Below are 12731 nucleotides of genomic sequence, written 5' to 3' on the forward strand. Positions count from 1 at the left end.
GTCTGAAGCGTGAGTTGTGCTGCTGGGAGCAGCCCTTTTATCCAGTCTTTCCCTATATAAAACCCTGGGAAATGGTTGGTGAGTTCCTCTCACCTGCTCTTGCAGCATTTCTCATCCACTCCAGTTCCATGGATGGAGAGAAGGGACACAGGTTACGTGCTCGGTGGGGAATGACCTGCTCCTTGTAATGGACACAGAGATGGGGCTGGGGCTCAGCCTCACCTGAAACATGTAAGGAAACTGCACCAAAGACAAGGGGGGGGTGGGTTTTTTGTAAAAATTTATTCAGCGTAGTCTGGCAGAGGTTATACACCAACATCTGCAGCGTGCTCTGCACACACTGCAGCACATCTGGGGGGGATGGCCTGCAGTGTATATCCCACATTGCAGCCTGGAGCAGGGCTGAACAATGGCATCATGTCAGGAACCAGAGGAGATGGAGCTGAAGGTGCGAGAGAGGCAGCGTTGGGTGAGATTCATTCAGGGCTGGCTGTGGCTGCACCAGGAGGGAGGGGATGGATGTCTAAGGCAAGCAGAGCAGGATGCCTGGCTGTGGAGCTGTGCCATGGATGCAGCAGGAATTCCCCATGGAGCCCCGCACCCTGCAGCTGTTGGGTTAAAGGAAGGTGCTGAGGAGGAACCTGTGCTGCAGCCAGCAGCCAACCCCTGTGTCCCTGGAGCTGTGGGCAGCAGCAGTGCCCAGCCCTCCCTCGTAAGGCAGTACTGAGGCACTGATACAAATAGTGGGAATCAGACTTCCAGTTATTGCTGGGAACAAGAGGAAAAGCCATTTTTTCTGAAGGTGCTGCTCTGAGCCTGCGGAGCTGTGTGGGGAAGGGGCAGTGGTGACTTCCAGACAGGGTAAGGCAAGAGGGGAAGCTCATGTTCATCCCATGGCCAGCCCAGAGCAGTGGTAACCTCTGCAGTTTGTATTACATTGTGTTTGTGTGGATATGAAAAATTCCTAAGGTATAAAAATAGAGAGCAAGAAATGGGACAGCTGACTTCAAAAAAAGGTAAAAGTCTCTGGATCCTGATCAGTGAAGTAGTTACATGATGGGTTTTTCAGGTTATACCTTGTAACCATAAACTAAAAACAACAAAAATTCCAAATCTAAAACATAAAAGTTTCCACATCATCTCTCGTAGTGCATCTTATCCTTGGCTATAAAGTATTTACAGGTTTTACTCATTTACACAATATGGCTTTGCTATATTTGTAACACAAAGCATTAAAACATCTCGGAGCAAAATTCTTCATAAAACATTCTGAATAGAAAGTTTGGCATTTCATTGATTTGGCTGAGAAAGCAGCAGAGTTACTTGTTTTCTGATTGTGCTTTTTTTTGGTGATGACAAGCACAAATTTTGGTCATTTCCATCAGGGCTTAAACTCTCCGTCAAAGCCCAGCTGAAGGTCTCGAGCTGTGGTTGCAGGAGCTGTGCTGGACCCCACGTTCAGTCGGGTAAGGAAGAGAGGAGAAGGCCTTGGTTTGGGACTTTGAGAATAAGACAAGAGAGCAAGGATGTATTTTGTGGTTGTTCTGAAAGTGCAGGTCTTTGGTAATAACAGAGAGAGCAAAGCGAGGAAGGGGGGGGGTTTGCTGGGAACAATGTTCAGCCAATTCCGTGGAGGGAAATTTTTCATCATCGGGAATTCAACCGAGGAGCGACCTGCAGGAGAAGGACAGGTTTGAAAGTGTGTTCAAAATGCTGCAAAAGGTTTAATTCCTGAACATGCTGAGGCTGTTCTGAGGCTGGGCAGCCTGTGGTCCTAATGGGAGCTCTCAGCTCTGCTGGAAGGGGAATCAGTGCAGTCTGGATTTGTTCTGGATTTAGTTCTGAATAAGCTGGGATCAGACAGTGCATAAATCAGCTGTGGGGCTGATCGGACTGCCAGGATCACCATAAACAAGCTGAGAAGGGGAGAGCATTTTGTTTGGGTTTTTAAATGTATTTAAAACTTGATTTGCTGGGGAGTTAATGAATGTTGGGGGCAGGGGGAATAAAAAGTGAGTGCTAGGACAGTCCCTTGCTGAGTGTGAGTGAGCTTGGCAGCCCCTCAGGGCTGCAGGAGCCTTGTACCCAGCTCCAACTGTGGGAAAGGCTGGGATGGCAGGGCACTGCCATTGGCAGGAACATCCCATGGCACATGTCCCGTGTCAGAATGCTGGTTTGGATCCAGGGAAAGTGATCCCCAGCCCACACTCACCACTGTTAGATGCCCGTTCTTGGCTTTGGCTATGAGCAGTTCTGATCCCGAGATGAAGTCAATGATCCCTTCTTTGCCTTGTCCTACTGTGAACTTTATGCTGTGAAGAGCAAAAGGTGAGAACAGCTCTGGTGAGCGTGGGGGATTCTCCAGGAGCTGGGTGTTTGTAACAGAGCTGCAACAGATCTGCTCTGGAGCCTTGGTTGAGGTGGGTTGGGTACATTTGGATGAGGTATAGGAATGTTTAATGCTGAAGCAGTGCCACTCACCTGCCCTGGTTGATGTTGACGTTGTTGATTTTGTTGGCCAGAATGGCTGTTTTTGTCAGTGTCTCGATCACGTGGTCACTCTGCAGGACAACGTCTCCCTGGTAGGAGAGTCCATGCTTTAGGATCATGGCTTTGGTGTCACTGTACCAAAACTACCCTGCTGTAAGGGACAGGGAACAGCAACAGCACCAGAGCAAGCACTGCTGAGCCCCAGCTGAGAGCACAGGGAAATACCAGTGAAAGGCCCCTTAGAGGTGGCACAAAGTCACATCCCTGTCACCTTGTGTGCTCCCCTGTGCCTTTCACCCTTTCTCCAGTGGGGGCTGGAGGAGGGAGGGATGAGCCCCCAGTACCTTCTGCTTGTTGTCCTCGCAGTGCACGTGCAACACAAACAAGTTGTCGCTCAGGCTGCTGACGGAGATGCCTGGGGAAGAGAGGGGAGTGTCAGCAGGGGAGCACTCCACAGCCTCTCCCAGAAATGCAGCAACTGTTCCCACACAGCACAGCTGAGAGGCTGCGGGGGGGCTGAGGGGACAGGCTTCAGCCAAAGGCTGCAGTGACCACTGTAGCAGGCTCGGCAGTTTCCCCAAAGAATCCGGTCCCTGTCAGATATTCCGAGGGCCAAAAGCTGTAGCAGTGGCCCAGGCAGCTGCTGGGCAGGAATGGTGCAACTATCCCTGTGCCAGGGCCCTGCAATTGGGAACTCACTCGGAGGAGGGTTGAGGGAGATGGATTGAGTCATTTTTATGACATTTTATGGAACCTCATTTTAGAAAAACTCAGTTACAAGATACTAAAACGCCAGGATCAGCTCATCCCATTCTTGTCCAGGATAAAGACAAGTTAGGGTTTGTATGGGTGCATTAAGAAGTGCAGCTGAGGTGCAGGGTCAGGAGAATGCCCAGCCCCTTCCCTATGCCATTCCCACCTGTCAGGTTGGAGTAGTTGATGCGCTGCTTGATCCTGGACTCCTCCACGACGATGGCTGAGCTCTGGGTGAGCAGCAGCTGCCGTGCCCTCGCCTTGTAGCCCCTCCTGTCGTACTTCACCACGGGCACTGCATACTGAAACACGAGTTAGCTGGGCCACATCGTCCCTGGGGCACTGCCAGCCCCCAGCAGGCACCGACCAGGGCTTGGGAAACCGGGAATGCAGAAAATCTCTGTGCCAGAACTTCCTCGCTGCCCCAGAGCAGCTCTGGACACACTGTGGTGGCTGCACTGCTTGGGGCTTGGGAAACCCAGGTTTGGTGTCACTCTGGGGGTTTCCCCCTTCCTCTCCAGCTGTAAGCCATTCAGTTCTTAACTGATGTCATTAAACTGCCCAAATTTCCACTTTCTAATCCATCAGCTCTTCCCAGACTGTCTTCTAAAGTATTATAAGCTTAATACAATGTAAAATTCTTGCTGTACTTTCTCCAGAAATCTCATCTGCCCCTCTGCTGAATAACTCTGGAAGCTTGACAAAAGTATTGGGAAACATCTCTCACCTTAAGTGCTTCATTTTCCAATGCCTGAAGGACTTTAGTATTTATTTCTTCTCTACCTGTATTAAAACCAAAGAGGTGGGGGGTCAGAAAGGAATTTCCAGCAAGAGAAGAGTAGATTAATCCCCCCTTTCCTTCCTCCTGTTAAGCTTGGCAACCCCTACTCACCCAGTCGAGTGTTGATGAAGAGCCTGGGAACACTCTGAGGATAATTGTCTTTTTTACCCTTGAAAATCTCACTGGCAATTACTTTTTGTTCCAACTGCAAGGACAAAAGAAGTGTTCTTGTTTAGTATAAAATTTCTCCTCATTGAAAAGATACATGGTGTTAGATGTTCCCTTTGTGGTTTTATTAGCAGCCATAATTTAGTTCCTGTTTGGATGAAGAGTCACCCTAAACCTTCAGTCCCTCGGAGGTGGCAGAGTTCCAGCCCCTGCCACTCTAGCTTTGGGCTCCTTAGCTCCAAGAACAAACCAGGGACTGGGAGAGTGGGAAATCCCCACTGCTGTACTTGGGGCCAGGGCTGTGATACGGACAAGGCACCTGAGATGATTTACAGGGAAAAATGGGGATAAAAGAGGCTCCTTAGCAGTGAGTCTGCTTTACTGGGGGAAAGCAGCACTGAGCTGAGTTAATCCCATGTCCTTAATCACAGGCTCAGCCCCAGCCTTTCATTCCAGGTGTCCATGCACTGCAGAAGGTGAGAGATTGTGCAGTGAAAAACCTTCACAGCAGTTAGTCAACATCTCTTATTATGTCTCTTTACTGAGCTTTTTTTTATATATAAAAATTCCCTCCCTCTACCTTTCCATGAGATGACTCAAATCTCAGTATCATTTTTATTTCTTTTAGCTTCAAGAGCAGCTGAAACTGTTCCTGTAACGTCTCTGTTTGAAAAATGACTGGGTTTGTGTCTGCAGGATTCTTACTCTCTACTTTACATGGTACAGGCAGAATAATGCAGCTTCTTATATTTTTAGCTTCCATGGGCAGAGTAACGGGGCCTTTCAATAGAGAAATTATGTGGGGGCTTGGCTCCACAGACTTCTTAAATAGTACCTATTCAAATATGTATAGAATGGGGTCTCTTCTATGCACATTCCAGTCTTTTAGTGTTTTGTCTCTAACCTAAACCTAAATCAATGACCCTGTTCCCGTGGTGCCCCAGAATGCAGCAATTCACAACCCTCCAGCTCCCCACTGCTGCCCTGAGCCCCAGTGCAGGGCCCTGGCCCTCCCATCCAGCTGCTCCTCTCCTCCATTTCCTACAGGCTCTTGGGAATGTCAGGGAAACCCTGCAACGGTGCTCGTACCTGCTGCTTCCACTCAGGGCTGATCCTCTTGCAGTAGGTCCAGACCATGTTCTGCATGCAGAGGCTGCGCAGGAGCTGCGACGCCTGCGGGGAGCCCATGGGAAAGGGGATGGATCAGAACCCAAAAGGAACACATCCAGCCCAGAACCACTGACAAACCCAACAGAGCAGCTGCAACTGCAGAAAATGCACTGCTGGGTTAAAAAGCTGTTTCCTGACCAAGAATTAAATAATAAGTAGTTGATTTTTTGCCTTTCTATACGAGGGTTTGCCCTGTGACTTCTCCAGCTGCTTTAGAACGGGGAATAAACACCAGGATCCCTCCTCCGTGCACTGCTGCGCCCTTCGTGTCTTCCAGCTGTACCTTCAATCCAAACAATCCTTTGGATTTTCTGCAATATTTTGTTTTGAGCAGATAAACCAATTCAAGCAGATGCACAATAATAATAGCAGCAGAGGGAACTGAATTTGTTAAGAGAAGAATGGATGGGAATTTCAGAAATGGATGAGAAACCCAGGAGAAAATGGTGTTGCAACAGCACCACACCCCAAGAAGCTGCAATCCTCTAGCCCTGGATTCCCCTCCCACATCCCAGGTCTCATTCCCACCTCACAGAGCGATGGGGGAGGAGTTGGCCACGATTTGTCCAAGACATTTTTTGGTAAGTTCCTCTTGAGGTTCATCAGGAAGGAGAATCGGATGTAATCCAGGAAATACTCGTTCTCTGGGCACCGCGGGTGGTTCCGGTAAATGAAGCCTTTAATGAACCTGTGGGTGGGAAAAATATTGTTAGAAAATTGAAGAAGTCATCAAAATTAGTGGTATTTAAATGTTTTATTTCCTGGGCTTTATTTAACAGTTATAACTAATTTTAAAAAACTCTGTAGTGACAATAAAGTTTATTTTTAGCATCTTATTGTTAAGGAATGTGATGTTTGAGGGCTTGGGCTGTTCCTCACACACCTCCTGATGGTCTCCACTGCCCATTTCCTCTTGGCAGCTTTTCGGCGTCCCAGGGTTCCCCTCCACCAGGACTGGATGGTGATGGCTAAAAATAACACAAAAGATTCTGCATTAAGGGAGCTCCTTCATCCCCAAACTGACTCCACACAAAACTGGCACCAAAAATGCTCAGGAAAACCCCCCCTGGAAATAAACAGCTTTCAGTGGGCCATAAGGAATACGAGTTTTTAATGATATGATACATTGGGTAAATGTCAGTAAAAAGATGGGAATTGCTGTGGGAGCTGCTGGGGGAACATCTCTCTCTCTCTCTGTGTCTCTCATACCTGAGCGTTTCATGGTCAGGAATTTCTTCCGGCGGTAGAAACCTCTCCACGTCGCCTGCATTTTTGTGGCTGAAATTGCAAGAAAAGCAGCAATTTGCAACTGTGACCAAGCAGATTTTGGTAGAAAAAGACTCAGCATTTTAAACAGAAATCCACTGCAAGTGTGAGTGCCTCACCCAGACTCTGCTTCCTCACTTCCAGAGCATCTTCTGTCGCAAACAACGTCTTGGGAAAGCGGATAAAAATCTTTGTTCTAGAAATAGAAATGCAGAATTTCATTTAACATGCTGGAGAAAGTTACTTTTGGCATCCCCTTTGGGCTCTGTAATCTTTCCCTCCCCCATTATCTAGAGAAGCTTTATTTCAAAGGGACAACACGGACATGCAGTGATTCATAACCTCAAATTCAGACACAGAACTGACCGTCCCATTTTGTATTCTTCTGGTTTGTAGCCAAGATGCTTCACCAGCACAGCCACTCCATCATAGGGCCGCCCATCCCACGTGGGCCACGTTTCTGGACACAAGGATTTGTACCTGGAATTGGCAGGAGAAGAAATCTTAGGGAGAGAAGTGCAGTTCAAGGAGGGAGAGAGGCCATGGGAAGGGGAGAGGCCACAGCGAGGGAGAGAGCCCAAGCTTCCCAGCCCTCTGTGTGGTAGAGCTGCTGTTCAAAACAGCTGCCCACCCATCAATGGGATGAAGCCCAGGGAGAGGGAGCAGCAAAGGAAAGAATTCCAAAGCAGCTTTACCTCTGCAGGAACACCTCGTATTTTCTCCGATAGGCGAAGCCGGCTCTGCGCACCCGGAGGTTTTCCATCAGCCCCAGGTATTTCACCTGGTGTCGGATCAGGACTTCATCAAATCGATCTTGGCAGGGCATGGAAACGGAAAAACACAATCAGTGCACAGCTGCCCCTTTGCCTGGAGAAGGGGAATGTTCAGCTCTTGTTGTGCCTTACACAATTACCTTTAACCTCCAGTGAATCCTCCCAGCCCAAGTCCCACAAAACTTTGTGTCTCCTGCCTTCCCCCCCCAGCCCAGCCCTTTTTAATTATTTATATTTAGTTCCAAAATAAAGTTTTCCTTGGGATGTTTTATGCATAGAGGAACCAAAAATGAGCGAGAGTAAGGTCATTATAATGGATTTACATAGGCCAATAATTCCTTACTTTAACCACGACCCTCCTCCACCAGCAACCAGTGCTCCCATTCCCATTCCTGGCTGCTGGCACTGCCACCCCCTCCCTACAGAGGCTCAGGCAGACCCAAGATGAACCCAAAATCGTGCAGGGTTTCATTTCTGCTCCTTTCTGTGCCTCCCTGACTGGGATCCCGTGCTGTCTCTGACCCCAGGGCCATACCAGCCTGTTTGGCATCGTTGGGTTTCATGCAGCGAATGTAGGAGGGTTCTTTGGACATCAGGATTTCCATGAGTTTGGAGAGGCTGTTTTTGAACTGAGTTGCTGCCTAGGAGAAAAGGAAGAAAACCACACATGAAGGGATGACTTGGAACTGGTTACAAACCAGAAGAACATGAGGGATTTGCATTCAGATCATGTCAGAAGAGTTCATGGTTTAAAAAGAAGGAGCAGCCACAGCTCCCTCCAGCTCTTGAGTTCTCACCGTTTCAGGTCTCTTTTTGTCTGTCAGCTCTGTCCTATCAAAGCACTGGTTTATGATGGGATTCTCTGAGTTGCACATGGTCTGCAGAGAGAGATGTTTTCAGAGATGAAGTACAGAGAACTACCAAAGAAACCTGGGGACAAAACTGTTTATAATAACAAAATGAACACTGGGATCTCAATCACTCTTTTCAGAGTGCAGCCCTATGGACACACAGCCTCCAGGTGGAGTCCAGAAGAATCCTTTCCCTCAGCTGCCACCCCATTTGAAACCCAGCTCCTCATTCTGTTCTGGAAACCTCCTCTCTCCACACTCACCTCCTTCAGGTTCCGGAAGAGAAGGTCGTTGTTTTTATCTAGAAAACCTGGAAGAAAAACAAACCGCTCAGGCTGTTCCATGGGAACTTCAAGGCAGGGACTGAGATGTGAAATTAATCTGGTTGATCAGGTGATGTGAGGATGTATTTTAGGCCCAGAGTTTTGCTTTTTCTGCGTTACCTGCAACACTGTAGGTGACATCCCCGGCGTAGTGCGAGAGCCGGAACTCCTCCCGCCCCAGCGACTTGCGCGTCTTTTGGTCAGCGAGTTTGTGCCTGGGGAGGGAGCAAACACCTTCAGCTGAAACAAAATCCTGCAGGATTCACTTCAAAAAGCACCAGGACATTCAATCCTGGAGCAGGCCCATGCAAAGGTGGGCAGGGAATGTAAATTAGACTTGGTGATTTTCAAGTAAATAAAGTTATCAACCAGCACATCACAGAAGTGCCATTAAATGTATTTATGTTTATTGAAAAGGGGAATTTCAGTGTTCCTTGCAGAGTGGTTCTGTGTGCACATAAGATGTGGACATCCTACGCTGAGCATTCAGAATAAAAGCAGAACCTTCAGAATAAACAGACATTTGGAGCTCCAAAACTGAAGTAAATCATCTGCAAGGTGAGAGGTGAGTCAGTAACGAGAGTTTTGTTGCCCCTATTACATTCTGAAGCTCAGTCAGGCATTTAGTGTTGACAACCTATTTTATATTGTCTTAAATATCAATCAAATCTCTTTGTAAAAGAAAATGATCATCTCTTATGTGGGACCCAGCACAGTGAGGATGTTATTCCCACCCTGGGATCCACCACTGCCCTCGGCTGTGGGAACACTCACGTGAGAAAATGAGGGTGGTTCTTCACAGTCTCCTCCAGTTTCTCCAAGAATGTCGTGTCTGTGGCATCCCCAGGTCTCAGACACTCCTCATCCTACAAACACACAAATTCCAGGGATTCCTGACTGGGCTCTGCCTCTCTGAAACACTGCCCCAGACTGGCCCTTTGGCCTTTCCACAGGCAACCAACTTTTAACTCAATAAATAAAGAATTGTTGAGAGCTGAAAAGGAAAACATTTCCCTCCTTCCAGACTGCCTGGACTGGGAGCTGCTTTCCCCAGAGCCCATGGAGGTGATAAAAATGACTTTTAATGGTGTCACTGTTCAGTGATTTATTGCTCTTCCCACCTACTCAAACAGTTCCAACATAAACTGATTTTTTTCCATGTTCTCCCTCTTGTTTTCCATTACAGTGCCCCAAATTTTTCATTCAAAAAGATGTTTTCAACTCACCAAAATCGAAATGATGCCTTTGAATTTCTCTTCCACCAAATCACAGATTATTTTGTTATTGAAATACTGAACTGGTTCCCACTGTGAAGACAAGAAATCACACTTAAGTGAAAACAACTCTAGACTTGGAAAAAAACCAGGTAAATTTCAGAACATTTCAGAGAGCACCTGACTTGGACAATCTTTCTGTCAAAGCTTTTTCACTCATCACGTTTATTTTCCTAACATTGCCTTCATTAAAATCAGGGTAAAAGCTTGGGGACGCCATTACTCACTTCCAGCTGTCTCACACAGTTACCAGGGTTTCAAAAAGAAGGGAAAAAAGAAAGTTCTTTAATTTTTTATTTGGAAATCATAGCAGCAGCTCCTTTTGCAGCCTCTGGAAGGAGAGGGAAGGGAGGAGCTGGGCTCTTACCGCGATGCCCTCGGACTCGTACTCCTCTTGCTCTGATTTCAGTGTGAGTTCTATGAAGAGCTGCTGCAACTTTTCATTGCAATAATTAATACAAAACTGCTCAAAGCTGCAAAGAAAAATCAGGAAAACAATCATTAAGGCTGGGGCACGAGTAATTAAGCTACAAACAGTGGGAGCACAGGAATACAGTAAAGCAGGAGAAACAGATTTTTGTGAAGTGTTTTTTTGCTGACTGTAAGTTTATTATTTAGGGAAACTCAGAGAGTTCCAGTAGGAGGGAAAAATGAACATGAAGGATGGAACATGGAGGAACACAAAAACTTTGAATCAAGGCCCAATAACACTGCAAATTTGAGAGTCTTGGTTCAGTGCTACCTGCCAGAGAGGTTCCAGCCTCTGTCAGTCCCATCCCCTGATTTATCACTGCCATGGGAAGCTGCCACAACAGCCACCCCTGGGCTGGAGAGCTGGACAATGGCACAGCTCAAGCTAAGGCATGAATACACCCCAAAAACCAACAGTTTATTTAAAATACCAGCACCATTAATAGCTGTAAATACTAATTATTAGCTGGCTGTCCCAAGTGTTAGAAGCCCTGTAATTGTCCGTTTTTAACCTGAATTCCTGACTTTTAAATGCCACCTCTTTTACTAAGAAATGGAATAATGCCTTGTTTCCCACAGGAGAGAAAACACTGTAACAGAATAAAGTCATTCAAAATTTATTAAAACAAACCTGTTGTGCTGGAAAACCTCAAACCCATAGATGTCCAGCAATCCTAGAACTGTTGTACTTCTCCAGCCTGGAAACTTCTCTTCCTGCAACAGAGCAGAAAGCAAATGTAGGTATTTACTCACAGCTATGATCCACGCCTGGATCTCAATCATTTAATTCCAGCGCTTACTGCGCAGTTTGGAAAACAAATTAATTTAGAAATTACTAAAAGCATGGAACTTGCTTTGCAGCTGAAACATTTGGAAATTGCTTACCCATTTGGCTGGGTATCAACAAACAGAGGGTCACTTGCCTTGTAAGCCAGGGATTTGTTGACCTTGTTGACCAGCCAGGAGAAGGTGCGGCCATAGATGGCCTTGGCCAGGGCGTCCCTGGCGTAGGCAGCCTGCTCCAGGTTCAGGGGACTGACCAGCTGCAGGCAGGAGCAGAAAAAAGCCACTCAGCAGCCCCCCAAACCAAGGGATCCCCTTTTCCTGCTTCATCATTACTAAAGAGCCACTCCCACCCATCCTGCTCATGGCTGAACAGTCACCAGTGGGACCCACCCTCCTGGGAGAGGTGACAAAGGAACTGCTGGCAGAGCTGATTCATTTAATCCCATTTGCCTCCCAAATTCCCAGGGCCTGTTCTTACCTCCTCCCCTTTTGCTATGATCTTCTTGTGGATCAATGCATCCCGAAGAACAGAGCCATCCACTGCCAGGAGCTGCAAGAAGGATATTCAATTAATTTATGGAGCTGTACATTCCATTTTCCTCAAATCCCAGCCCAGTGAAACAACTCTTTATTTCCCACTCTCACTGCAAGACCTCTGCAGGACCAATCCCTGCCTTCCCTCCTTTCTGGCAGGGCTATGAGCTAACAAATGAATTGGCTGGAAGGAAGTGACCAAGCAAAGGCACAAAGGTGGTTCTTTCTTTAAAACTCTTTCTTTAAAACTCTTCTCCAACCTCACTGCCCAAAGGTGAAAAGCTCAAGGCAGTGGTGGGTCAAGTGGTAAATAGAGAAGTTGCCAATTAAAGGGGTTTGATGGTAATATTTGCATTTTATTTAGGTCAAATAAAATTCCTGAGAACCTCTAAATCACAGTCTAAAATTATATGATGCTATCAAGCTCAAAGTAAGGAATCCTCTACAATTCACCTTTCCTGTAATATCTCCCTCACTGGGGGATACTCACCCTGGCCAGGTATTTAATCTGATTCTCTGTAGTGACCTGAGCATTCCCCTGCTCATCAGCAGCAAACTGGACATTCCCCAGGTGCAGGACACTGGCCACAATGCTCAGCAAATCCTGGGGTGGAAGCAACAGGCAAAAATCAGGGCGATGGAATGAACACAGCGAGGTTTTCGTATTAATTCACATTTTAGGAGAACATTCGGTATCTTTTTCAGGATTTTTGTAGAGAATACATTCATGCTGAATTGATTCACTGCTTTCAATCAGAAATCCTAAATCAAAGCAGAAAAAATCCTTAAAAGGAGGAAAACCTGTGCTGCTAAAGATCCTCACCTCCACCTCACTGTCATTGAAGCTGATAACAGACAGGGCTCTCCTCATAATCTTCCACTCGTTTTTGTCATTTATGGAACTGACCCTTGCACAGTGACCCTAAAAAGACACAGTTTGATATAGATAAGTAAATAATCATCAAAGATAAATTATCCATGCTCAATGCATTGTGTATTTCTTTTTATAGCAGTCACCTCGGAGTTATTTCTGAAGTGATGGAAGGAACTTACAAAGTCAATTGAAAATATCCCAGTCCTATAATATAGTA

The 12731-nt window shown here is 46.7% G+C and overlaps 1 protein-coding gene across 2 annotated transcripts in view; it reads right to left on the reverse strand.

Moving 5' to 3' along the window:
• Nucleotides 1-293: 293 nt before the first annotated feature.
• Nucleotides 294-12731, reverse strand: part of MYO1C (myosin IC) — a 48987-nt gene continuing 36549 nt past the window's right edge. For both annotated transcript variants that reach the window (XM_082294761.1, XM_082294762.1), the window contains exons 7-32: nucleotides 12464-12562; nucleotides 12131-12244; nucleotides 11585-11656; nucleotides 11244-11363; nucleotides 10952-11034; nucleotides 10217-10322; nucleotides 9802-9882; nucleotides 9350-9441; nucleotides 8696-8790; nucleotides 8516-8562; nucleotides 8199-8279; nucleotides 7937-8042; nucleotides 7324-7441; nucleotides 6995-7108; nucleotides 6748-6824; nucleotides 6572-6640; nucleotides 6246-6330; nucleotides 5891-6050; nucleotides 5282-5365; nucleotides 4136-4229; nucleotides 3971-4026; nucleotides 3410-3545; nucleotides 2835-2905; nucleotides 2482-2579; nucleotides 2213-2312; nucleotides 294-1674 (exon numbers count right to left, since the gene is read on the reverse strand). In XM_082294761.1, the coding sequence (XP_082150887.1) occupies nucleotides 1648-1674; nucleotides 2213-2312; nucleotides 2482-2579; nucleotides 2835-2905; nucleotides 3410-3545; nucleotides 3971-4026; nucleotides 4136-4229; nucleotides 5282-5365; nucleotides 5891-6050; nucleotides 6246-6330; nucleotides 6572-6640; nucleotides 6748-6824; nucleotides 6995-7108; nucleotides 7324-7441; nucleotides 7937-8042; nucleotides 8199-8279; nucleotides 8516-8562; nucleotides 8696-8790; nucleotides 9350-9441; nucleotides 9802-9882; nucleotides 10217-10322; nucleotides 10952-11034; nucleotides 11244-11363; nucleotides 11585-11656; nucleotides 12131-12244; nucleotides 12464-12562 (2385 nt within the window). In that variant the 3' untranslated portion in view covers nucleotides 294-1647. The remainder of the gene's footprint in view (nucleotides 1675-2212; nucleotides 2313-2481; nucleotides 2580-2834; nucleotides 2906-3409; nucleotides 3546-3970; nucleotides 4027-4135; nucleotides 4230-5281; nucleotides 5366-5890; nucleotides 6051-6245; nucleotides 6331-6571; nucleotides 6641-6747; nucleotides 6825-6994; nucleotides 7109-7323; nucleotides 7442-7936; nucleotides 8043-8198; nucleotides 8280-8515; nucleotides 8563-8695; nucleotides 8791-9349; nucleotides 9442-9801; nucleotides 9883-10216; nucleotides 10323-10951; nucleotides 11035-11243; nucleotides 11364-11584; nucleotides 11657-12130; nucleotides 12245-12463; nucleotides 12563-12731) is intronic.

Source organism: Coloeus monedula (assembly GCF_965178545.1).
Source record: "Coloeus monedula genome assembly, chromosome: 20".
Classification (NCBI taxonomy): domain Eukaryota; kingdom Metazoa; phylum Chordata; class Aves; order Passeriformes; family Corvidae; genus Coloeus; species Coloeus monedula.